Here is a 25977-nt window from a genome sequence, read left to right as displayed (position 1 = left end):
TTTTGCATCTTGTCTATATCCTTTTTCAGGGGGAGGGTCTCTATGGTACTGGACATTGGACCCAAGGCCTTAAACATACTAAGCTTATACTTTACCACTGAACATCCCTACATCCCCTTCCTTTGCCATTTATTACTAATAAAAGCATAAGAAAAAATTAAGTCCCTAAATTATTTTACAGTTCAATTCCATTTTTAGTTTTTACTTTTATGTAAATGTTACATTTGTAAGAATCTTCCAAAGATTATTTTAAAGTCTATGTCCTCTTAAACTTTTCTTTAGCGAATCCATACTGATATATAGGAGTCAAATAAATGTGAACTTTGTAGGAAAACAGATATTTTGGATATTTTTTTTTTTTTAGTTTGAAACCTTCACACCCCAACTTGGCAAAACGAGGTTTGAAAACTGTTTATAAAACAGTATAATCTTAGCAGACTATGGTGGTACACACCTGTAATCCCAGCACTCGGGAGGCTGAGGCAGGAGGATCATTGAGAATTCGAGACCAGCCTGGGCTACAAAGTGAGCTCAAGGCCAGCCTGAACTGCATAGCAAGACCCTGTCTCAAAAAGCCAAAAAAAAAAAAAAAAAAAAGTCAAAAAAAAATTGCGCAAAGCTACTTACCAGTCAGTACACTACCACTTACATATCTTCTCTCTAAGAATACTATAAAGCAAAGAAAATGGAAATAAAGCAGCAAGAAGGAATAAAAGAATGAAGATAATACAAACAAATCAGTAAAGAACATTAAATTTTCTTTTTCTGCTAATACTTTGGGAAACTTCACATCAACCAGCATCCAAAAACATCCCCAAAGATTAGAAAGAACAGGATGCAGGGGGAATATCGGAAAATGCCAGGGCAGAGACTGTTAGGGGAAGAAAACCAAAGAGGAAAGGTCTATAACTAGATCAATCCAGGCCTCTGCTACATGGACCTGCTTTTTATAAGGTTATTAAATTAAATTGGAATTATATGGAGAACTGAAGTTACATCAGGCCAGCTAATTGAGTCCTTTTGTCATTGACAAGAATTTAGTCCTTTTAAGGTTTTGCTAAGTCTCACAGCACAGGGTAAAATTTGCTTGTCTACTCATATACCTGAGAGTCGGTATCTGTATCATGGGCTTTCTGTCAAATGAAAGGTCATTCACATAACTGACTGTTCTCTAGAACAGTCTTACCAAGATCTTGAGAGTCATCTGGATAATATAATCATGGCTACCAGGAAGGGCCAGAGTTGGGGGGGACAATTTAAATCTAACCAGTCTCTCTAGTTGCTCTTGAATTGAGAATACCATTATAAGTTAAAGTCAGGGTATCAAATCTATGTACCCTAGAGCTAAGTGAAAGTTGGATTTATCCTCTCTGCACAAAGCAGCCTACACAGTCAGAGTCATTTTAAGCAATCAGTGATCAATCCAGAAGGCCAGGTGAACGTTGAATGTGTACATAGGAAAATCCATCATAAAGGAGTTCACATCTAGCCCATGGTGACTAACCAAAGAGGCCAGATTTGCTTGTGGAGCACTGTCCTGAACATTTAACAGAGAGACAGACAGAAAGACAGCAAACAAGTATAACAGATGCCAGAGTTGGCCCATAAGAAAGATGTGAGCAAAAGTAGAATCACTGAAAATCAAGATAGCTAGAGCATTTTTGAAATTATGTATTATCATTACCCTTTTTTCTGTTTTTTTTCTCTTTAAAATTTTTTTAAAAAGATACCTCGAGCATGTTGTAGTAATTGCACCTTTCAAATAGTAACATACATGCGTGTTTGAGTAGGTAGGCTTTGTTAATGTAAGCAAAATTAAAGGAAACTCATATAGTTTGTGATAGGCCAAAGTATTGGAGTAAAAATAAGAATACAGGGACATAACAATATACACAGACACAAATGCTTACATGTACACATTATTTTTCAGTTTTGCTTCTTACATCTTCCTTTCCTGGTCCACAACAGCACATGAGTAAGAAGGTTCTAGCAGAGTCAAGCTGTAGAATCTATGCTATTCAGAAAATATATGGCTAGCAAGACAACATTCCATTTTCTTCTAATGTTTAATGCATTCATGAACAGTGAAGCCTTTAGAGGCAAACAAATGTCAGATAACAGTCATACCAAAAAAATGACACGGGAAACATCCACAAACTTGATTCTAAACCTAATCCTAATCAATGATAGGGTAGTTTTCATCACCTCCATACACACCCTCACACGTTCAAAATAGGCCACTTCAGTTGCATCATAGTCTAACATAGTGATAATGTCCCAGAGATTTAATGGGAGGAAGTGACTGGAAGCCGTAGGTCTGGGCACCATAGTCTTTTGGGACTGTGTCTCCGCAAAGAAGATCCTTTTCATCATCAGGCTTGGCTGGAAACTGATTCACTTTGAGCGGAGGTGAGGTGGGATTCGTCAGAGCTGGAGGGCTGGGAATCGTTTCTCACAGGAATGTGTTACACAGCATTCAAGCAGATATCCCCACAAGGAATTTCTGTTGGTGTTTCTGGAGTGATACTTTTAATAATGCGCTTTGGGGAAGAAAATACAATATTATAAGTAGCCTCATAATTTAACAAACTTGCAAAACTATTTCAATGTTAATATTACAACAAAGCTTAAATAATATTTTAGTGACAGTAGTAACTGTCACTGACTTTCCCTAGGAAAGGAACTCTCAATTTATTCTCAAATAGAGATAAAAACAGTACAGTCAAAACTGTAAGCATCTGTAAACTAGTTAAGAGCATTATTTTATCATCAATTAGGGAAAAAAGCCTTTAACAGAACCTCTGCAGGCCCGTAACGTGCTTTTGATGACTTAGGAAAAGCACCCTTTTCTCCTGACAAGGCAGCTTCTCATGACCATGTACGGCTTGGAGAGCAGAGCGAATGCTAGATTTTGGTCTCCTCTCCCTCAGGCAGATTGTACACCATGTGTACACTGCAGCCACAATGTCCAGCACCGAGGCCATGGCAACAGCCAGGATCTTACTGATTCAATGACTCCACCTGTAAGGCAGTCCTGGTCATTCATGCCAGTGCAAACTAGCTCATGAAACAGTTTAAAAGAGGTGACCATTTACATTGTAACTTTTTAGGAAGATTCCCAGCATAGAGGGAAGAGCCTGAGAATTGCTACAATAGAAACAGCAGAGGTACACAGAAGCTTTAAGACAGATCTAAAATATACTGGGGCTTAGGAATGAAATATCTAACACGCCTTGTAAAACTGAGCATCAAAATGACACGAAGCAGCTCAGGGATGTGCAGAAGAAAACAACAGCACAGTAAAGGCAGAAAATCTTTATTAAGTTGCTTAGTAACTTGATGGCCAAAAGTCTGTATGCTGGTAAACAGGCAAAATTAAATCTGAAACATCTTTCGATTTATTGATCTTTAGGTGAAGATTCGCTACTGTCTTCTTAAAATTTGGGATTGAGGGGCTGGGGATTTAGCTCAGCGGCATAAGTACCTGCCTTGCAAGCAGGCAGTCGTGAGTTCGATCCCCGGTACCGATAAAAATGAAAAAGACCAAAAAAAAAAAAAAAATAAAAAAAAAAAATAAAATTTGGGATTGAAAAAGCAGGTAGCAGCCTACAAGTTTTTCTGTTCTCTGATTCTGAGAGTTTGTCCTTTAAGGCCCAGGAAATTCAGAATTCCATTTCAATAGTTCATGAAATTCATAAATTCGGGGCTGGGGATTTAGCTCAGCGGCATAAGCGCCTGCCTTGCAAGCAGGCAGTCATGAGTTCGATCCCTGGTACCGATAAAAATGAAAAAGACAAAAAAAAAAAAAAAAAAAGAAAAAGAAAAATAAACTCATAAATTCATATGTTTTGTGTTCCTTATGATATTGGATCTCAGTACTGAACTATAGCACTAAAAATATACTTAAAGTAGTTGTTGCAGTATTTATCCACTGCCAGGGCACACCAAGTCACTGAAAGTGACATTTCAGAGGCCATCCACAGGAAGAGGATACTGTGCCAGAGGAGCCTGGAGTCTGCAGTCCATAGCTGAATGTTTTTGCACAGTACAAACTCCAGGGTGAAGGGTGGTGTCTGGGGGAAGTTAGAAGGCGCTCTAACCTATATTGGCCTGAGAACTGTGGCGGGATAATATGTGGGCTCTAAGGAGCAAATCTCACACATGACACCATCGCACTAAGATTCCTCAGACATGAGAAGCAAGCGTGCATAAGACAACCACCAGTGCTTTCAGGGTGAGGTGTGGCTCCATCGTAGAGGACTTGCCTAGCATGTGCCAAACCCTGAATTTAATCCCAACACCATCTGTGGCAAGAAACACAGCCAAACGTAACAACTGAAGCTCTTCTGTTCTGTTAATGTTCAGTATAACGCTGCTGATACTCTAAGGCTGAACCTCTCCTTCTGGCATTCTGGGGTGAAAAATTGCTACTATTCTCTCCTGTACCATGTGTTCCATTTCATATATAAGCAAACTGTCAACCCCGAGGACAAGAAGGATGTTGCACCTAACAGTGAAAAGAACACTGCACTAGGAGTCGAAAGATCTAGATTCAGAGAGTTCCTAAACTGTGTATCGTTGGACAAGTCAATGAAATAAAGGCATCTGACAGGTTATTCCCAGCCTCAGTGACCCTGCTGCTAATAATACCTACCCCTCACCCCACAAGATATTCTGATAACAGGTGAGACCAGCTGCATGCAGATGTTTTGGAAAGCATAGACTCTTACAAATTGCAAAGTAAAAGGTTTACAGTACATTATTCATTGCTAAAATTAATCTTTAGTTATAGTAAAAAAGTACTACAATGGCTTGAGCTACTAAAGTATTATTGAATAATTAATAATTTTTAAAATTGTATTTTTAAATAATTTTTATTTATTAGCACATGTTCATGATTCATGCAGTTTACAATCATTTTGGGGCATGGTTATAGGTACATACTACAGCTTATTTCTTTTTTTTTTTTTTTTTTGTCTTTTTTGTTTTTATCGGTACCAGGGATCGAACTCACGACTGCCTGCTTGCAAGGCAGGCGCTTATGCCGCTGAGCTAAATCCCCAGCCCCTACAGCTTATTTCTAGTAATAATTTTTGAACTATAAGTATGATACATTGAACTGTCCATATTTTATGATTACTTTTAAAATAGTACTGGTCACATGATTATTAGAAAAATCACCTTGGGTTTTTTTTTTTTTTTTTTTTTGCAGTACCGGGGATCAAACTCACAACCTCGTGCTTGCCAGACAGGCATTTATGCTGCTGAGCTAAATCCCCAGCCCTCTGTGGGAAATTTTACCATAATTTCCACTTAAAATCTGTGGATGGCATCAGTCTTCATAGATCTGATATCCATGCCCAGTAGCAAGCAGGAGGCAAAGTAGTTGTCTGATCCATTTAGAAAGCTATGCATAACCCAAACTGTGGGCTACATGTACAGCTTCAGGCTTTGTAAATGCTATGGTACACAAAAGATCAGCTCACTGTGTGTGATGTTATACATCTGTAACCTTAGCAGTCTGGGAGGCTGAAGTGGGAGGGTTACAAGTCTGAGCCTTACCTGAGCAATTTAGCAATTTTGTGAGATTCTATGTTAAAAAGATAGAGAAACAGGGAGACAGAGACAGAGGGAGAATCAACTCTCTTTTGTCTTTATATTTGGAACTCTTTTTTTTTTTGTACTGGGGATCGAACTCATGACTTTGTACTTGCCAGGCAGGCAGTTATGCCACTGAGCTAAATCCCCAGCCCATATTTGGAACTTTAAAAGATACTTTATAACAGTATAAGCCATTAGAGAGCTATATAATCATGTAAATACATAAATAAGGTTCAGACCCTTTGTGTGCATTTCATGTAGATTTAACTCTTTTGAATAGAGCATAAAAGAAAATTCCTTTCTCCTAGAAAACACATAAACATACACTCCGGCACCTACCTCCTTCAGGGTCCCTGGGGTGGTGACCAGCCGGTAGGTAATGTATGTGGGGATGCAGATGACGGAGGAAGTCCCTATGCAGTAACCCAGGATGACACTCCAGTGGGGATAACTGTATTGGAAAAGTCGTAGCTGGGGTGGGCTCATCAGAAAACTGCAGATGATGAACTACAACAAAAGCCCAAGAAACATTAACAATCTTAACAGTATGCGCATAACTTCTGATAACACAAATACTAAATGCTAACGCTAAAACTTAACTGGGATATATCCTAGGCTGAACTCCGACACAGGAATGTCAATTTTGTTACTTCAACTGCAAGAATAAAACAGCCAAGTTTTTCTTGTTTTCTTTGCTATCACCCATCTCAGGTCTACCGAGTCCTCCTCCCAGCCCACGAGGATGTTACAGCCTCCCTGCAGTTACCTATAAAGCCAGGGAAGGGACAGTGCCCCACTAGGGAAAGCCTCTGCCAGGGAGAAGAGGTTGGCACCATCAGGAGCGGACAGCAGAGACATGAACTTCCCGCTTCCCGTGTCTCCCTCTTCTCATGTCTCCCTACATTTCCTGACTACAGATGGAAGAAGCACGAGGGAGGTTCTTAAGGCCCGAGAACGCAGGTCCTGGGGAGGCTCTCTGTCCTCTTTGCTTTCTGCATTGAGCTCTTTAGCAGAGTCAACAAGGGTGGCCTCAGGAATGAATGACTGCTGGGCCAGGTCCTCACAGTAAAAGGAATCTTGGAAGGAAAAAAGAAGCTTAGTGTATTTTTCACTTGAAAATTCTGTGAAAATTTCAACGAAGAATACTTCTACCGTGTACTCGCAACACTGTTTATTAGTTTCTTATTTCAGTTTGGTTTCTAGAGAGCATAAATATCAATTTTTGCCTAGTAACCACTGTGTCGAAATCATTATAGCTCTTGATTTTATTTTATTGTATTATTTCATAGTCATAAAGAAGACAGTAATGTAAATTATTTGTGTGGTTAAACATCTATTTATATCTTTTTTTTCTTTGTCTACAGGTAATAAAATGGGAAATTGTTAAACACACATCCATCTTCTGAGCAGTGTTATCCTAAGCTCACAAGGAGGCCTTCAAAACAGGAGGCAATTGCAAATCTTTCTTCCCTTACTATGCTCATCCCAGACCATTTACTGAGGAAGGAAATTTTGGAACGGGAAGAGCAGGACTGGTTAGGAGCCACTGCTGCTAGAGCTCACACCATCTTGATGTTAAGTGTTTTAAACCCAGCTCAGTCAGAGAAGGTTCAGGCCCTTCACTTCAGAAACTCTCACAGCCAGGTGCGGTGGCCCATGCCTGTAACCCCAGCTACTTGGGAGGTGGAGGCAGGAGGACAGGGAACCTGAGGCCGGTCCAGGCAATTTAGCGAGACTGTGTCTCAAAATATTTCAAAAATGAAGAGCTAGGGATATAGCACAGTGATAGAGCACTTACCCAGCGTGTGCAAGGATCTGAGTTTAATCCCCAGGACTAACAACAAGGAAGGAGAGAAGGAAGGAAGGAAGAAAGAAAGAAGAGAGAAACCTCTACCAAGGCCTCTCTCTTTGGTTGTACACAATCACAATATTTTCTTTTTTGTAACTTGGCTTCAGTAAAAAAATATTTTTAGTAAGTTAGTTGTTGTTTACCTAAAATAGCCTTTAAGAATCCAGAGCAGGGATCTGTTAAGTAAACGCAGAAGGAAAAGACAGCTTTGCCTCCTCTTAATTGGGCACTAGAGCACTTGCCTTTAAGGGGTGTAAGGGGTGTAAGAAGCGTCACAGGAATCGAGAATGATGTGCCTGACCCAAGTCTGTATGTCTTTAACTCACTGAGCCTGCACTGCCAGAAAGGAACAGAAAACCTCAGAGCCAGAGCAGGATGAGGTATGGGAAGCATTTGCCTCAGACAGAACATTCAGGGGAAGCCAGGATTTCAGTAATCAATGCAAATAATATTTTAGTATAATTTTGAAGAGGCAGTATCTGAGGAGGCCAGATTTGGGGAAACAAGTGAGGTGAGCTACAGGGTCAGGTGTTGTGTTATTTAAAATATTGTTCATCGTGTATCCGTCTGCAGTTTTTAAAAATATTGCATTAAAATAGTATGCACTGTAAGTATGGGGCTTGGCATGTCCTAAATTTTATGCTAGTGGTCAGTGTCTCCACTTGCTTTACCCATGCCTGGACCCTGGACATCTCCTCACTGGGTAGGGACTGCAAAAGTAAATAGACAAACACGTTTCTGCCCTCAAGGACCTAATCCAATGTCTCTTCTTCCTTTGAAAAACAAAAGAAAGCATTTAAGTAGATTATCAAGAAGCACTGGTATTAATATAAATTAATAACCCACTTATGTAAGGGCTCCTGCTTCTGGTAACAGGGGCCAGGTGATTCTGACCAAGCCTCTTACTGAAAACAAGTGAAACTCCAGCATTAAAAAATATATTTCTGGGGCTGGGGATTTAGCTCAGCGGCATAAGCGCCTGCCTTGCAAGCAGGCAGTCGTGAGTTCGATCCCCGGTACCGATAAAAAAGGGAAAAGACCACAAAAAAAAAAAAAAAAAATATATATATATATATATATATATATATTTCTGCAAGATATATAAATATATATATCACATACACTTAATATGTATTTATATAAAGCATCAGTAAGATGATAAGGTCATAAGTATCCACTAAGCCAAGATGTACGGGGACAGCGGAGTCCAGCACTGACACAACAGCCCCGGTGCCCTGGGGAGTATTTGTTGTCTGGGGAAAATATTGGCTTTGGTTTTTGAAACCTCTGGAATCCAGGGGAATAGAAGTCAGGGAAGGCCATTAGGGTACAGAGAAGTTCATGCAGTGTCTCAGAGGCAAAACGAGCGTGGGGGCACTGTATTAATATTAATACATTAATATTAATATGTGCAGGTACAAAAAATAAAGGACACAGGGACACAGAAGGGGAAGGGACAGGTGTGTGCCAGAAAGATCCTAGGACAAAAACGGAAAAGCCAGAATACTCTCAGCAAGGCGGAGGAGTCGGACTGAAGGCATGGTCTAAACACAGTACTGGCTCTTAAGAGGAATTAAAAAAAAACCCCAAATAAAGTTACAAACAGGAGGCATAACGAAAGGACAACCCCTACGGATGCACACAGAGGGGATTTACCCCAGAATACCTCAAGTGCACCCTGGGAAGGTCAGCAGGACGCTGTCCATTTTGGTCAAATGCCTCTCTCCAGGTGGATACCAGAAGGAATCGGACCATGTCACAAGGGTGAAGTGAATAGTGGACTTGTCTCAGCAAGTGGCCTATCCTTGGAACTCACTTTTCTTAACCAGATACTTTGGCAATAAGCGGCTTCTGTTTTGATGTGGACCGAGGCTTGAGGACCTTGGTAAGGGGATTCTTTAAGAAGATGCAAGAAAATTTTAAATACAGAATGTCTTGGATCTCTATCAGGGCTTCCTGAACTGCACAAGAAACTCTTTCCTGGTCTTGAACAGCTCTTAACTGCTATGTGATAAGCCTCAACTTCCTTAAATGTGAAACGGGAGCACCAGGACTTCACCTACTTCATTAGAAAGACCGTGACAGTTTAAAAAGTGATGGGTGTAAAATCTGGCCTGGCTGGCGCTTAGCGCGCATAAATGTTTTTATCACTGTGGGTCAGCAGGGAGTGATGGACTAAATGACGGAAGCCCAGACTGTTTGTGTGAGATCCACGGTGGGCACAGTGACAGGGAAGGGCACAGAGGGGTTCTGAGTGTTTCCATGTGTTTTCTTTCTTGGTATGGTTTGACTACATAGAAGAGTTCTGTTTGTACAATTTCTTTGAGATAAACACATATGATTGCCATGCTTTTCTGTGTGTACGTTATACTTCAATGAAACTGATTTTATTGTGAGTGTCTGGTGGAGTGCGGGGAGCCTTTCCTCAGGGCAAGAAGAAGAAAAAGAAGGGAAATGACAGCTTACCAGGAGGAACACAGGGCTGACCGCCACCCAGCAGATCCTCCAAAACCATCCGGGGCTGAAGCCGAGCATCTCCTTCACATCGCTGCAGAACTGAGTGACCCCTAAAATCATCCAAAAGGGAAAGACGTTGACTGAGAGGACATGGACTCTTCTTCTACCCCTGATTCTCAGGGGGAGGCACAAGGCTGACTCAAAGGTAAATTTTAACTCTAATACTGCTCATTCATATTGCAGATCAAGAGAGAGATTCTTCTACAAAAAGTTACTGGCCTAGAAGTGAGAACTTCTCACCACAACTGGCAGGTGGGGAACTGAGAAGGGAAAGGCACTCTGTGATTGACACCTTGAAAGTGCCTCACTGTGCCTAAGGGCAGGGAAGTCTGCAGTGATCCACACTTTGAATTTTGAAATACTTCTGAAATACTGAAGGTTTAAAAAAAAAAGAAAGTAAAACCAGGCCTATATACAACTCAAATGTACTTTCCCCTCTTTTTGCGGTGTGTGTAGTGACCACCATGCTAAAACTGTTTTATTATCAGATAGAAGGAAAAGTACATTTTAAAAATGAGGTTATCACCTCTTGACTTCAGGGAGATATGTCTGAATTAATGTTTCTCATTTCAATTGCCAGTGCCCAGGGACTCCTGGGACTCTGCCAGGACCCAACTCAGTTCACTCTCTGCACCCCTAGTGGTATATGATTATTAAGTTCCACCTAGGAAAGGCGACAGCTAATGAGAATAAGAGAATTCTCAGAGGATGAGTGCCTGAGCTCTGTCTAGGAGCACAGTAAGGAACTGTGGCTTGAGAAATACAAGTCTGGGGCCGCTCTAACAATGATAAAATGATTTATCGTGCCCTAATTCTGTGTCATCTTTCCAATTGTTGGAGTCCCTCGGGATCTTAAATTACCACCAAGGAAGAGCTACGTGAAGCCACAGCTTCCCCTGGGTAAACATTCAAAGTCAATGTGAGGACAAATATCCTCCCCTGACGATGTGGACAACTCTGTACAGAGTGCAGAGAAAATGACTTGTTTCTGAAGAAGGCCTTCAGCTAAGAGTATTTTACACACCTATCAGGAGGTCACAGGTTGTCAACTTCCCTGTCCCGTCTTTCTCTGATGAAATCAGCCCCTCTTTGTGCGGGCTGCCATGCTATAAACAGGGGTTCTGCTTGCTGAAGGAAGATCTTACCATAGAACCAAGACACAGCGATTGCTTCTATGAACACCACGGTGAGCACCGCAGGCCCCGTGGCGTACTCCTCCAGCAACTTCACCACGTAGGCCCCTCCCTGGAACAAGACCAGCTCTGTTAGGGGCCTCCTGAGGACCTCTCCCTCTACCGCAGGAGCCTGAAGGAGCATTTGAACTTAGGGTACTGCTGGAAATTTCAACCTTAGCCCTAGTGTCGTACTTCAGAGCCTGCTCCGCGGAGTGGCCTTCGCAGTGTGGACCAGGTTTTGTCACAACAGAAAACTCTTCCTGCACTACAGAGCCCATCGCCTTTTTTCCCCAGGTGGTGGGAATCAAACAGGGCCTGGTGCATACCAGGCAAGTGCTCTCCTGTTCAGCCTCAGCCCCAGAGCTCATTTTTCATTTCCTCTCCCCACTCAGACTTACGAGACAAACTCCAAAGGGCCTCTAGATTTATTTTCAGTTCTCTCCAACTTATTGAACACTTCTTGTAGAAACAACCCTGGAGAATGCCCACTGCGAAAGACTAAACCTGGGAGGGTCCGTGGTTACCTGCCACAGGGAGAGCCTTGCTCAGTCTCACTTCTCTGACCAAACTCCTGGTGATCTCGGAGCTCTGCTGCCTCTAAACTCACCCTGCCGAAGTTCCTGAGCTCCTGGGGCCAAGACTTAAAGATGCCTATCTGCAAAATGTGCCTTGAGCCAACAGGACACAAGCCTAGCGTATCTAGGGTGTACTATCTGAGGTGTGCCTTATTGTATTTGCTTTAGCTACCAAGAAAAAAGAACACCAGAGTCTGATTTCTTTGCCATTGTAACTTCTAGAGGAGACAAAGTGGGATTATACACGTATGACACCCACCTCCCACTTTTCTCACATCGGGACAATAGTTCCTGTCTTAAAGAGTGGAAATAAACTGGAAGTGCAAATTCCATTTTTTTCCCTAGATATTCTGCCAACACTGAAATATAATTGGATCTATTGTAAAATGCTAACGGCCTCCAGATAATATATGCAGCTTCTACAAGTGAATGAAACAACTTTTCTTCTCCTGGGTGACCAGCTTCTCTCCCCTGGTGCTGGGGATCAAACCCAGAGCTTCACACATGCTAGGCAGGTGCTCCACCACCAAGCAACAGTCCTGGCCCATGAGAATAATCTATTTAATGGCACTAGAGGCCCTCTTTGGCCCTCAAACCAGGATACTATGTGGGGACAGGAGGAAAGGAATGGCTTCTAAGGGATTTTGTGGCCCTGGTAGCCAACTCAGAACGGAGGGCCATGGTACTTACAAAAGTCAGGGTGGTCAGGGATCCAAAGAAGCAAGTAATGACCACAGCAAGCACAAACCACTCCCGGTGCTTGGCCCAGATGTGTGGAAACTCATCCAGCACTGCAGTGATCACTCCCTCCAAGCCTGCAAACTGAGACGCACACGCCACGTCATAGTGACAGTGAACAGGAGAGAGGCAAGACTCCTATGTGACAGATGCCACTGACTGTGAGCCGTTCCCCTGAATCACTGCTCAGGAACACTTCCGGGAAGTGTATTTCCAGTTCACACTGTCCTTTATATGTCACCAAGGACAGCCAGGAAAGAAAAGATGGCAAAGAAGAGAACTGCAGTGGGTGAGGTCTCTCGGAGAGTCCGGCTGGTCATACCAGAAAAGCCACCTCAAAGCTGAGACTCTCTCCATCCCAGCAAGTGCCAGGTGCTAAATGGAATGCTAGATAGGGCAGAGACACGAGAGGGACTTGGTCCTGGCTTTTAGGTGCCATCGCCTGGCCAAGAGTCAGCATCAAAGAAGGAATTCATATGTGCTGAGCCCTTCACCTGTGCCAGGCAATTTCCCGTTACCCATCAATGCCCGTCTCATGTGAGGTGTGCCATGGCCAAGAATGAACAAGGACCTGGGGAACATGGCGGGGAGGGGGACCAGCTGTCACTGCTTGAGATAGCCAGCATGGGAGGAAATGGCCTTCCTCCTCCCTTCCCCTGTCCCCTCCACCCTCCCAGAGCCCATTTTTCCTCCCTGCTCACTTACCGTGCTGTCCAGACCCAGTGTGATTAACATGAGGAAGAAGATGATGGCAAAAAACGTGGATGCCGGCATGTTGGCTATGGCCTCTGCATAGGTGATGAAGAGGAGGCTGGGGCCTAAGCAGACAGGAGAGAGGAGAAGGCAGCTGCTGAGATCCGTTCCGTAAGGATGTCTCAGAGTACAACTCGCCCACGTGGGCAATTACAGTTCTCATCAGAAGACCCGCTGAGTGACCCAGTGTTGCTTCCTGGCCACGTGAGGGGGGTGGGGGTGGGCAGGAAGGACAGAAACAGTCCCAAGCCCCTAAGGCTAGCAAAAGCAATGCCTAGGATAGGAGTTTGCACCGTATAACAATTTGGTGTTTTTATTTTCAGGGCCAAGATCTGTATTTCTAAAGTCCACAGCACTAGGGCCCCTCTGATGTCTGCAGCTCCAGAACAGTAAAAATAGAATAAAGACGTCCTGCTATTTTAAAGTCCCTTTTGGACAGTGTGAGGGACAGTGTTTCTTCAGCCTCTCCTGAAGGAGCTGAGGGTCTCCTTTCAGGGTCAAAGTACTACATCAGGCCAAATCCACAAGTGCGTTCACAAACACTGGGACTCCATTCGCTGGATCCTGCTGTCACTTTTCAACGTCAGTCACACTTTTCTCAAGACAACTTCAGAGTAGATTGGTCACATCAACTACCTTTTTATTTTTCTGTGGAGGGGCATTTCTAAGGATGAGCAGTTGTTTCCCTGCTGGACCGGACACAACTACAATACCATCACAGAATCCAAACCCACTGCTTTTTGTTTGGTTTTGCAGTGATAGAGGTTGATCTCAAGGTGTCACACATGACAGATAAGTTCTACTCCGAAACCGCATCCCCAGTCTTTTGTTTGTTTGTTGTTGTTTTATTTTTGAGACAGGATCTTGCTAAATTGCCAGACTGGCTTTGAACTGTCATTCTCCTGCCTCAGCCTCCTGAATCATTGGAATTACAGGTTTATGCCACCACCCCTGACTCAAAATCCACTGGTTTTATTTAAATATTTATTTATTTTTGGTGCCAGGAATTAATCCACTGATTTTAAAGCCAACATCCAAGTCATACTTTCCAGTTCATCATGTGTTGCAGGCACCAGTCCTGGGAATCGAGGGAGCTGATATAGCCCCAGTGACCTAAATACATGGAGAGGATTTAGCTCTCCAAAGCAATACATTTCTCTCAAATCTTTGGCATTTTGAAGGATTATTTAAAAAGAACTCCAGCTGGGCATGGTGGCACAGGCACTTGGGAGCTAAATAATTCCAGCACTTGGGAGGCTAAAGCAGGAGAACTGCCACAAGTTCGAGGCCAGCCTGGGCTACATACTGAGTTCGAGGCCAGCCTGGACTACATAGTGAGACCCTGTCTCAAAAAAGACAAAACAAAAACAAAACAAGAAACTCAAAAGTCAGGTATCTGTAAATATTCCATCAAAGCACTGCAATAGGATCGGGAATCTACACAGAGCCCCAGGCCCTACCTGCATCTTTGGCTACTTCGGATACATCTTCGCTCCTCATCTCAGCCATGTACCCCAGTACCGTGAAGATCACAAACCCCGAAACGAAGCTCGTCATGCAATTCACCGCACTGGTCACCAGGGCATCTCTGGAGTAGAAAACCCAAGGGGCCTGAGAAAGCTGTCACGTGGGGAGTCTAAAAAGCAGCAGTCGGTGTGCCTGCTCTGCCAACGCAGGCCAGTGTGGTTCAAGGGATCCCCAGGGCGTCCTGGTGTCCTGTCCCCTTCTCCCAGAGCCCAGGCTCTTTGGGTGTGAAGTGCAAATACTATGATACACAGCATGGGGAGCGTAGCAGGCAGGGGCTGTCTTCAGAGGTGCCTCTTTGTGAAGTGTCACAGCACAGCCCTCTCTGCTCAGCAGAGAGTTATTCTATGTGAGGCCCCAGCTACGGAGTGGGGACAGGATGGAGCCTTGGCCTCGGGTGAGCGAAATCCTCACATTAGATGTTTGACGCTTGACACAGATTATAGTTTAGTCACAGATGGGCCACAAAGAAGCCCTCACTTGCTGGGCATAGTGGTGCACACCTGTAATGGCTGAGGCAGGTGCATCATGGCAAGTTCGAGACCAGGCTGAATTACTAAGTGAACTCAAGGCCAGCCTGAACTGCATAGCAAGATGACCCTGTCTCAAAGAGACCAAAAAATAAATTAAAAAAATAAAAATTAAAAATATAAAATCAACCCTAGGATCTCACTAAATAGCTAAAAGGCCCAGGCTAGGCTAGGCAATTTGTGATCTTCCTGCCTCAGCTTCTCAGAGTACTAGTATTACAGATGTGTGCCACCATGCTTGGGTTAAAAGAAGACCTCATCAGACAACTTCAGGTTGGTATCCCAGTGCAAGGTCATATTGCTTGGGGCACGTGTAATTCTCATTTTCATTTTTTTGTCCTTTGGAGATAGGGTCTCACTATGCAGTTAAGGCTGGCCTTCAACTCATTTTGTAGCCCAGTGGCTGCAAACTTGTAGCCATCCTCCTGCCTCAGCCTCCCGCATGCTGGGATTACAGCCATGTGCCACCATGCCTTGTGAACTCATTTAAAAAAATAACTAAATCCTTGTAATTATTTTATGAATGGCACAAGAAAACACTGGCCTCTGTGGCAGGATAATTAAGTCTAGAGGTGATATGTGGAGTGACAGTGATAATTGGTACACACTCCTTGTTTTGTTAAAATATCTGAAGTGAGATTTCCATCCAAAAATGGCATCTGTGTTGGTCAAAATAATTATATCTCTTGTACGCACAAATAACTGATCACATTATACTTTTAATTGTTAAACATATTAACTAGTTAAGCCCGAATATTTAGTTATATGTTACAGTTTTTGAAAATCTGCTGTAGAATCTTTTAACTGTTATCTTTATAGAGAGAGACTCACAAAACAGAAGTGGTGTGGTGTCTCTCCCACAGCTGAAGCGCCAGGCCGCTGTGGTCCTGCTGAGAAGCAGCACTGTCACGGCCTATCCCAGGCCCCATCCCCACCAGGCCCGAGGCCACCAGCTCAGGCTCCTCCTCCAAACTGGCTGACCTTTGCCAAGTGTGGCTTGGGGGCCCTGATACTCACTGGTAACAGTTGTTGTTGAACTTGTTATAGCTGGCAAAGGCCAGGAGGACCCCAAAGCCTGGACCAAGAGAGAAGAATATCTGAGCAGCAGCATCAATCCACACCTAGAAACAGCAGGAGGACACAGCTGAGGCTGACACTCAGGCTGCCACTGAGTCACAGCAGGGGAGGCCTCTCGTGCCACCATATGGCTGTATGCTGGGCAAAAAAAACCTCAAAAAACCAACCAACCAACTAAACAAACAAACAAACAAAGAGCTTTTGAAGCTCATTCTGGGGATAGTCACATACTCAGTGTAAGCCCATCACATAGGTTTAAACCCATCCAAAGTCCTTATTTATAGTTCTCAATTTTGATGTTCATATTTCTGGCTCACAGTGTCACTATAGACTTGCATGTTGAAACCAAGTTTTGTTTGTCTCTCCTGTCCTACTTGAAGGAGGGTTAGTGTCATCTGATAAATGACAGTCACACGCTCTCTCCCCGAGTATCTTACCCCTGTCTCCAGGAGCTTCTGCCAGTTGGGTTTCAAGTAGAAGAGAACACCCTTCCACGCTCCTGGGAGTGTGGCCCCCCTCACCAGCAGCACAGAAAGGACGATATAAGGAAAGGTAGCTGTCACCCACACCACCTGTAAAGAAGGAGAACAGAAATCCATGTTATTGCCAGGCTGTTCCAGAGACAAAAAAGCAGGAAGACGAGTGGTGTCCGTGTTGTTTTCCTGATGGCCTCTGAGAGAGGAGATGCACCTCTTGGTTCTGTCATTTTGGGAGACGGGTTGGTGTGGCAAAATGATTTCCACCTTCAGAATCAGAGAAGCATCTGACTCAGCATGGTCACTTCTCCCTACCCCAATGTCCACGCCACATCTGTAGAGATAAGAAATGTCTAGCAGGAAACCATATATTCCACCAGTACAGACACAGCATCGAGCGTAGCCCATGGTGGGTTTTTAGTGAACGACTGCCATTATCAGGCTAGGGGGGTAGCTCAGTGGTAGAGCACTTCCCTAGCATGTGCAAGACCCAAGGTTCCACCCCCACCACTGAAAAAAAATATTACCGCTATTATTAGCTGCAATTCTACCAGTAGGTTAAAGGAATTTTGAAAACAGAATTATATAAGGGTTCTTGGTACTGACCCATTTCTAGAATTTTCTAACACATGTGATAAGAGAAAGAACATCATGGAATGTATGTGGTGCTGAAGGAGAAATCCTGTTTCCTGACCATTACCGTCCAGGCCACTGGGTCCAGAGTTTGAAACAGGGTGGGGCCCCACAGATCAGCAGCCAGCGGGTGTGGTCCTCCTCACCTTGCCAGATGTTTTAACACCTTTCCAGATGCTGAAGTATATGATGGTAAAGATAAGCATGATGCAGAGAGTAAGCTGCCAACTGACGCCTCCCACGTCCTGCAGTCCCTTAGACCGATGGATCTGAAGGATGTGGCGTCTGAAGTGGAAAAGAAAGAAAGACCCATGAGAGGATCTGGTGATTACTTAGCCTGCGATGTCTTCAGGAAGGTGGCAGACACAAATGGATGCAATGGTGCAAGGTCCACATGGTCACTGAGCCTCAGTGTTGTAGTTTGAATATCAAGTCCCCTCAAGATCCACACATTGAAGGTTTTATCCCCAGCACAGCAATGTTCAGTGAAAGGGGATCTAAAGAAGTGATTGAGGCATAAATCCACCAATAAGATTGTAACTTAGGGGAGGAGACAGAAACTGGAAGTAGGGCCTAGTTGAAGGGAGTGGACCATGAGGGTGTGGTTTTGGGAACTTAATATGCTCTGCAGTCCCTTCTTCTCCGCCTTCTTGCTCTCTCTTTGCTTCTTGGATGCCATGAGGTGAGCAACATTCCTCCACCAAAGCCTTCCACCATAATGTACTATCTCCTCAGGCCCGGAAAGAATGGAGTCAGCCGACCATGGACTGAAACCTCTGAAACTATAAGCCGAAATAAATCTTTCCTCATGTAAGTCATTTTTCTCATGTATCTGGTTACAGTGATGAAAAGCTGACTAATACACCCAGGAAGGGCTGAGGTAGGCTCTACTGACCCAGGAGCCAGCAGCACAGTCAGCTGACTGGCCCTGGGAAAAGTGCCTGACCCAGACCGGACAATTCTGGCTTCCCCTTTGCTGACTGCAATCTGAATCACATTGACCAACATGGACTAGCTTTTGGATTGCATGATATTTTTGTTTTTTTTGAATCCAGGACCTCATGCTTGCCAGACAGGCACTGCACCACTGAGTAAATGCCCAGCCCTAACAAAGGCACTTTTCATGCAGAAGAGTAATTCTGGACATATTGGAGCAACCTGACTGGGCATGTGGGAAAGAAGGAGGCAGAATGGGAGGTGACATAGGAGGGCCAGATTAACACTCATGGTAGAATTTCCCAATTTTAAATCCTGCTGGAGGGAGGTCCTGCCACTCTTCTCATTCACATTCATTCTCCCACCCCTGACAGCCTCCCCTGTAGAAATCTGCCAGGAGAGCAGTGAAGAGCCCTTGGCTCCCACCTGTCTCCTAAGAAATCAAACCTCAGGCATGTGACCTACCCTGATTAGACCACCTGCCCACCTACTCACACTTACATATAAAACTCTTCCGCAGGGGAGGTGGAGTGGAGCGTCCAGGTGATGTTGTCCTCAGAGAAGTAGTTGGTGCAGTTGGCCGTGTTCCAGGAGTTCCTGCAACTGGTCCAGGGCAGCCGGTCCGTAAAGGAAGAGATGAGGTAGTAGAGGGCCCAGGCTATGATGGTGTTGTAGTAGGAGGCAATGTAGAAGGCAATGATGCAGATGGTGTAGCCAATCCCTGGGCAGGGGGTGAGAGAAGCCACGCTCAAACCAAAGGCAGCCGGCCACGGGAGCCTGAGACAGCAGGTCCTCTCACCGCCAGGAAAGGGGTAGGGACGCCACCGTTTTATTTCCAAAAGACTCCAAGAGATGGGAGAAAGTAGCGAAGCAACCGACTACTCATCTGTATTTGCAAGCATTGGCTATCGTTTTTTAAAGAAATTTACTAATTTTTTAAAAATTTGATTTACTTGCAATTATTATTTATTATTTCTACTTAACAACTGCATTCTACTTGAGCATTCAAAAAGATAATGACTCAAGTTATCTCCTAGAGATAACAAGGTCTAAGTAATTCCAGAAGCAAGTGCCCAGCTCCACCCTCACTGGCCTATCCACCTAAACCCTTCATTACCTTTAAAAATCGGGCAGATTTTCCTCCATATAGAAATGCATCCATTCCGGTGATACTGGCCCAACGCAAGCTCCATGTAAAACAGTGGGATCCCTCCAAAGATGGCCATGATGATGTAGGGGAGGAGGAATGCTCCTGAGACAGATTAAAGACAACTTCACTTCCTGTCCACATCTGTCCCAGGACAGCCCAAGTGACCTAGATAAGAGGGTTCACTCCAGGAATCACAGAACCACATTGTGCTTTGCCAGAAGTAATAGCAGACAGGGCTCCATGGCTAAAATGAGTTCCAAGAGGAGGCTGACAGAGGAAGTGGAAAGAAAGCTGAGCTGCAAGTCAACAGATCAAGCACTGGGACCGTCTCTGCTTTGGGCCGTCTTGAGAATATGGGCCACTGCCTCTCTCTGTATCCTAATTTCTTCCCCCATAAGGTCACTGGAATGAGGTTTCCACACCCAGAGACATTCACAATCACTGCTGAGCTCAAAGGCATACCCCTCGCTAGACTCTGGGTCAATGCAGAAATAACCAGTACGAGGTCCCCTGGAAACCCTAAAAAGCCTGTGGTGGTCTGCACAGCCATAACCATCAATGAAACACTGAACTGGAATCTTTGTTCCTCGGTATTACCTGTGGCTCCAGACACTTGGTTACTGATATTTGGCTGTATGTCTATAATTCCACTGAAGCAGAATAATCCTCACAAGCCACCTTTGCATGCATAGCTGAAGAGTGTAGGGTTGGTTTGGTTTGTTGTTTTATGGAAGAAGAAAGCACAAAGCAGCAGCATGACTGAAGGAAGATGTTAGCGTCTCCTGGATCTGGTGGCTGATGCTAAACTGAGAAATGTCAAGTTAAGATTTGCTGCCTTGCAAACTTTTGACTTAGCCCAAAGATCAGCTACAGTTTTCCTTAATGACTTTCCCTGCTCTAAAATGCTCTGGTCTTAGAAACCTGAAGTCAGTGCTGCTCAGCAGGGTCCAAGTAACTTACAACCATGCTCAATAAACCTGTTTGAAAATAAAAACCACCTTGTGTTTTGTGCCCTTTGTCCAAGGGGTTTTCTTGATCAGATATGCAGTAGGAAGCACACCAGTGATACAGCATTTATATGATGATGAGGCTAAAGGTGAGGCCTCCCAAAGTGCCAATAAACTGACTGTGATTATAACTTCTGCTCCTCATGGGCAGGAAGCTCCAGACTTCCCACGGTCTCAGGGAACTGTGTTTGCAGTCATGTGGACAAAAGTCCTGAAGAGACACAGCAAATCAAGCCAATGCTGTATCAGCCATGGAAGAAGTGAGTGTACCATGAATTAGCCCCCAAACTTCATTTCAGCGGCCCTCCCACATCTGTTTCCTATCAAAATAAATATTAACTGATCGATTCCTGTTTCCTCTTGACGGTTTTCTATCAAGCCCAGTGTCATCACAGAGGGCCCATACCTACTCCTCTCCTGTCTCTTCCAGGCTCCCACATTTGTAACCTACAGTCAGTTTAATATTGTTTTTGATCACCTAAAAGTAAATGTTGAAAGTTTTAAGGAGGCACAATATATGGCTTCTGGCCTCCAACTCTCTGTTCTTCCTCATCAGCTGCCTGAATAACTGAGTTTACGGGCCTGTACCTCAGCTAATACTTTTTTTGCCCAGCACTGAGGATGGACCCAGGGCCTTCACAATGATCTACATCCCCAGCCCTTTTGTTATTTTGTATTTTGAGACAGGGCTTCACTAAGTTGCTTAATTGCCCAGACTGGGATCAAATTTCCCAGCCTCCCAGAGTGCTGAGATTACAAGCACAGGCCAGCCAGGTGGTGACACCTGGCCCAGCTTGGGTCTCTTAAAGAGACTCAAGGGTACCCTGCATGGTTTGGGGTTGGCATTCGTGTCCTGTTGTGGCTGAGTTCAGTTTTGGATTATGCTCAAACAGGTAACCTAAAAGTCCAGACCAAAGCTGATGCCATGAGGGTCCAGAGGCCAAGCAGAGTCTGGAAACATCTTTCAGTTTTTCCTGTATAGATCAGACTCTTCCAGACTCTTCCCTCACTCCTGGCTCAGTGAGGAGAGAGCATGGATCATGCAGGACGAGGAGACACTTCAATATAAATGGTGCTGAAATAGGCGAGGTCTGCTTTGGGCTGATCCCATCCTACTTTATACCCCAGAAACTAAGCTTTTACTTACTGGAGATCTGTCTTTTAAACTAAAGACTAAGTCATGTTCCTAGATTTGAATCAGTTACACAAAACAACAAAGATGTGATTTGTCTCTGGCCTCCCCCGAGACCTGTAGCCCGTCCTGGACCAGAGCCCCTGCCTGGGCCCGGGATACTGACCTCCACCGTTCTGGTAACACACATAGGGAAAGCGCCAGATGTTGCCCAGGTCCACAGCGTAGCCGATGACCGAGAGGAGGAAGTCTACCTTCTTGCCCCAGGTCTCCCGCTCCCCATGGTGCACCTCAGCCACCAGGGTGGTGGTGGCAGTCGGGACAGAGTGCTCAGCGTCATCCCCCATGCCAGTGCTGGGAACCGATGAGTACCCATTGAATATCTGGCCAGACTCCACTCCACCCGCCGATGTAGGACCACTCTTCTGTAAAATGCTGTTTTCCTGACAATCCTCTCTGTCCTTACACACCGACGGCGCCTTCTGAGAATTCAAGGCTGTGGTCTCCATCTCGCTGGTTAGTGAAAGACACTGATGGCCATCTGCCAAGGACCTGAACTCAATTGTTGGTGTTCGGCTTGTGGATCTCCCCAGAGATTTACAGCAATGGGATTGAGGGCTCTGTGGGAAAGACACACAGAGAAAGAAGAGCAAAATTAGGCGTTTTGCTTGTCTTCAGCATCAACTCGTCAGACATCTTAATTCATATGATGCACCTATTAAATGTGAACAAGGAAGCTGGTATGGTGGGGCACTCTTAGAATCCTAGCACTCTAAGGGGCCGGGGCCCAAGGATCTCAAGCTCTTGGGCAGTTATTGACTCTGTCTTAAAATTTAAAAAAGGGATGAGAATCTTCTCAGTGGGAAGACCATGAGTTCAATCCTCAATCCTGGGGGGAAAAAAGCCATAATATTTATTTGTTCTACCAGAGTCAAAACCAACTATGTCTTCCAACCCAGGAAGGGGATCAAACCAAGTAATTTGAAAAGGAAATCAGCACACACACAGAAGTACACAAAATAAGACATCAAGGAGCCAAGATCGTACACTCTCTGAACATGAGTGCTCGCTTCAAGGGACCAGAATCTCACCCGGTCGTACAGTAAGAACTCGAAAGAATGTCAGCAGAGGCTCACCCCAAAGTGTCACAGAGCATTGTCCTCTGGGTCTGCGCTGGGAAAACAACAAACAAATCAGCAGTTTCTGCCTGCAGGTAGAGAGAGACATTTCTCTCCATCATTTACATCGAATGCTCGATGTTAGATCTTATATAAACCATACATATGATCCAAAAAGGAAATCGGCAAAGGGCAGAGGTAAAGAGGGCACCCCTTGTGAGGCACCCCAACCTGTTGGCTGGGGTCTTCTTCACTCTGCATAAGTCCAGGTCTGGGAAGCTCTGGACGTTCCGGCTGCTGCAGGATATGTATAATCTGCCTGGATGTGGCCTTCTGCCTTTCCGGTGAGCCTCTGCGGGTCCCACGGGGCCATGAGTGGCGCTGCTGCTCCCCATTCATTCTTCTTGCCACTCACCAGCAGCTCCGGTGGCCAGGCCACTTGACAGTCTCATCGGGGAGAGCCAGACAGAAGAGCATGAGGGTCACTGTCGGTGTGCTTGGTGTCCCGGGCTCCATGTGGCCCTGTAGGGAGGTGTGGGCCAACTTCCCTGTGCTTTCATTTCGCTGCCAGGGCCAGGAGAGCAGGGAAGGCAGCGTGCTGTCCTCTGGACTCAGGTCTGAGATGGCAAACACGGGATAGAAATCTGAGCCTTTTGGACTTTAAACCTTTGACTTGTCATAAAACTGCAAGCAGCCGATCGTCCAGCTCACTTTGTTTCTTCTGAGCCTGAGTTCTCAAACTCTTGAAACAGAGAGTTGAAATATGTCTCTGCTTAGTTAAGATAACCTAACGCCTTTCCAAAAACACGCCGTTCCCACTATTCCTGATTGCAAAGCTCCGAAGCCAACCCTCCAGGCCAACAGCAGGAGGGCTAGGTACTAAAAATGGCACATGTACGGCATGTCTTCTACCTAGCTGCAGCTTTCAGTAACTCTGAGATAAGTGTCTACACATGGAAATATAAAAACTAAAATGTGGTGTGTGAAAAAGTAGAATACAAAGCAGTAGTAGCTTCACTTTGATGAATATATATAGAAAGAGACAGAAACGTGAATATCAGGGAATGAGAGTTACTAGGTTTTGGGTTCATTGGGTTCCTCTTTTTTTTTCTATAAAGAAGATAATAAAATTTTAAAAGGGATTCATTGTTGCCAAAAATATAGCAACAAGAGATTGATTTATCTATAGCTGATTTGCTCTATAAAACTAGGGTGTGTGTGTGTGTGTGTGTGTGTGTGTGTGTGTGTGTGTGTGGGTGGGTGTGTAAGGGGGCAGATGCCCTGGGCTCTATCGTATCTGGCTCTTTGCTATCTGTATTGATCACCTTTTCTTTGCTGTGACAAAAAGCCTGACACACACAATAGAAAGGAGGAAATGAGCTGTTTTTGGCTCATGATTTTTTCCCAATTTTAGTGGCTGCAAGGCAGAAACCTCATGGTAAAGGGCATGGCAGAGAAACACTGCTCAACTTGTGGCCCCCAGGAAGCAGAGGTAGGAGGGAAGACCGTGAGAAGGGTGGAGACCAGAGGGAGTCCCCAGGCCTGTATCCCTCTGGGGCCACCCAGCCACATCCCAAGTGTCTGCCACCCTCCTAAGTATCTGCCAAGCCAATTTGACAATCAAGATTAACCGGCACACCACCCCCTGCTCAGAGATGCAAGTGTCACGGAACAGGACTTTCTGACACAGTATTCTAGATAAAACCTCATTCTTCTGCCTGTCTTCAGACTCTCCACTCTTGCTTGGAACCACAACTATACTTAATAGATCTTTCCCCATCTCTGTTCCTCTGTCTCAATCTCTCTGTCTCTCTCTCTCTCTCTGTCTCTCTCTCACACACCTTTTGTGTGTGTGTCTATGTGCACATTTGTGTATGTGTGCTGCTGTTGACTGAACCCAGACACCGATGGTGCTAGGCAAGGGCTCTACTACTGGGCTACAACTCCAACTTTGTAGACTTTTAAAGTAAACATACATTCCCTCATCCACTGTAATTAACAACTTTTCAGGTCAAGGAATTTTTTGAGAAAGATTGAGGTATGAACTTATTTAAATACACAATTAAGCTGAACTTGGTGGTGGTCTCAAATTGTATAGTTTGAGGCCTTTGTGCTCTCTCTGGCTTAGATCAATGACTTTTCCATACTAACCCATGAAGAATCTCAAGATTAAAGGGCAGGGACAAAGAGCTTCATTGCATGGGGCCAGATGGCACCCAGCCTGCCCTCCCTTCTTCTTCCTTCTTCCACCCCTGAAATTTTCTCTAAGAATTTATCTTCAAATACCTTCACTTTCTCCTCTTTGAGACGGGGTCTTGCTATGCAATTCAGGCTGGCCTTGAACTCACAATGATCTTCCTGCCTCAGCCTCTGGACTGCTGGGATTACAGGAGTGTGCCACCACACCTGGCCATTTTCTGCTCACTTTTGAGCAAGGAATGTCTGTCTCACAGCAGCACTGTGGGCGGGGAGCAAACCCTCAGCCACAGCAGTGACTGATGACCCTCCTGTTCTGGAGTCAAAGGACTGGTCTACATTTCATTTATTTTCTCCCCTTGAGCATCCAGCGGGGAGGACGGAAAACGTTGTTGGATTTGGTGGGTGGGGAGCAACATGTGTTTCCCAGGGACTTCGGGGGTTCCATCCCCAAGGAATCGGATTTTGATTTCTTGGCAACTATGATGAACAGCGTGTGGAATAACAATGCCCTAATCTCTATTTTTGTTCAAAGCCATTACAAAGGTCTGATTTCCTGAAATATCCCCCAGTACTTTTAAACTTGATAGAAAAGGGAAAAAAATTAACTCCTGGAGAACATTCTTTAGGCAATCCAGGACTCCAGGTTGCCTGCCGGCATTAGTCTCGCCCCATCCAGCTCTGCTTTCTGGGGTTCTCCGACTGTGCCCTACTCTTGATCATGAAAACTGAAGGACACAGAAAGCCACAACTCAGATCCACCAGCCAGGCACACATGGCTCCTTTTCTTCAAGTCACTCCCCTGCCTCTGCCAGAAAAAATGGTTACAAACCTGGGGGTCAGGAGCAGCCTGTACCTACGCCCCTTTCTGCCAGTGGAGCACATGCCTTTCGCATCTTCCTGTCTCTGCAGACTCCTGTTCAGTTTTTTTCTACTGAGACCACAGAAAATAATAGTTGAGCGCAAGCTGGCCCAGGGTTGCAGCTGCCT

At 44.8% G+C, this 25977-nt stretch overlaps 1 protein-coding gene across 4 annotated transcripts in view; it reads right to left on the bottom strand.

Annotated features, from left to right (window-relative positions):
• Positions 1–2047: 2047 nt before the first annotated feature.
• Slc6a4 (solute carrier family 6 member 4) overlaps positions 2048–25977 on the bottom strand; it is a 33551-nt gene continuing 9621 nt past the window's right edge. Inside the window, exons 1-14 of one of the 4 annotated variants that reach the window (XM_063249521.1) lie at positions 23207–23402; positions 21840–22293; positions 19502–19636; positions 18886–19105; positions 17595–17733; positions 16777–16911; positions 16280–16383; positions 14669–14796; positions 13161–13273; positions 12408–12539; positions 11113–11212; positions 9917–10017; positions 5941–6108; positions 2048–2540 (exon numbers count right to left, since the gene is read on the bottom strand). In XM_063249521.1, coding sequence (XP_063105591.1) covers positions 2466–2540; positions 5941–6108; positions 9917–10017; positions 11113–11212; positions 12408–12539; positions 13161–13273; positions 14669–14796; positions 16280–16383; positions 16777–16911; positions 17595–17733; positions 18886–19105; positions 19502–19636; positions 21840–22182 — 1893 coding nt within the window. In that variant the 5' untranslated portion in view covers positions 22183–22293; positions 23207–23402 and the 3' untranslated portion in view covers positions 2048–2465. 4 annotated transcript variants of the gene reach the window in all.

Source organism: Cavia porcellus, unplaced genomic scaffold (assembly GCF_034190915.1).
Source record: "Cavia porcellus strain 051 isolate PalLab524CR breed Dunkin Hartley unplaced genomic scaffold, mCavPor4.1 scaffold_6, whole genome shotgun sequence".
Lineage (NCBI taxonomy): Eukaryota > Metazoa > Chordata > Mammalia > Rodentia > Caviidae > Cavia > Cavia porcellus.
The sequence above is the reverse complement of the archived record's forward strand: the minus strand, read 5'-3'. Positions and strand labels throughout refer to the sequence as shown.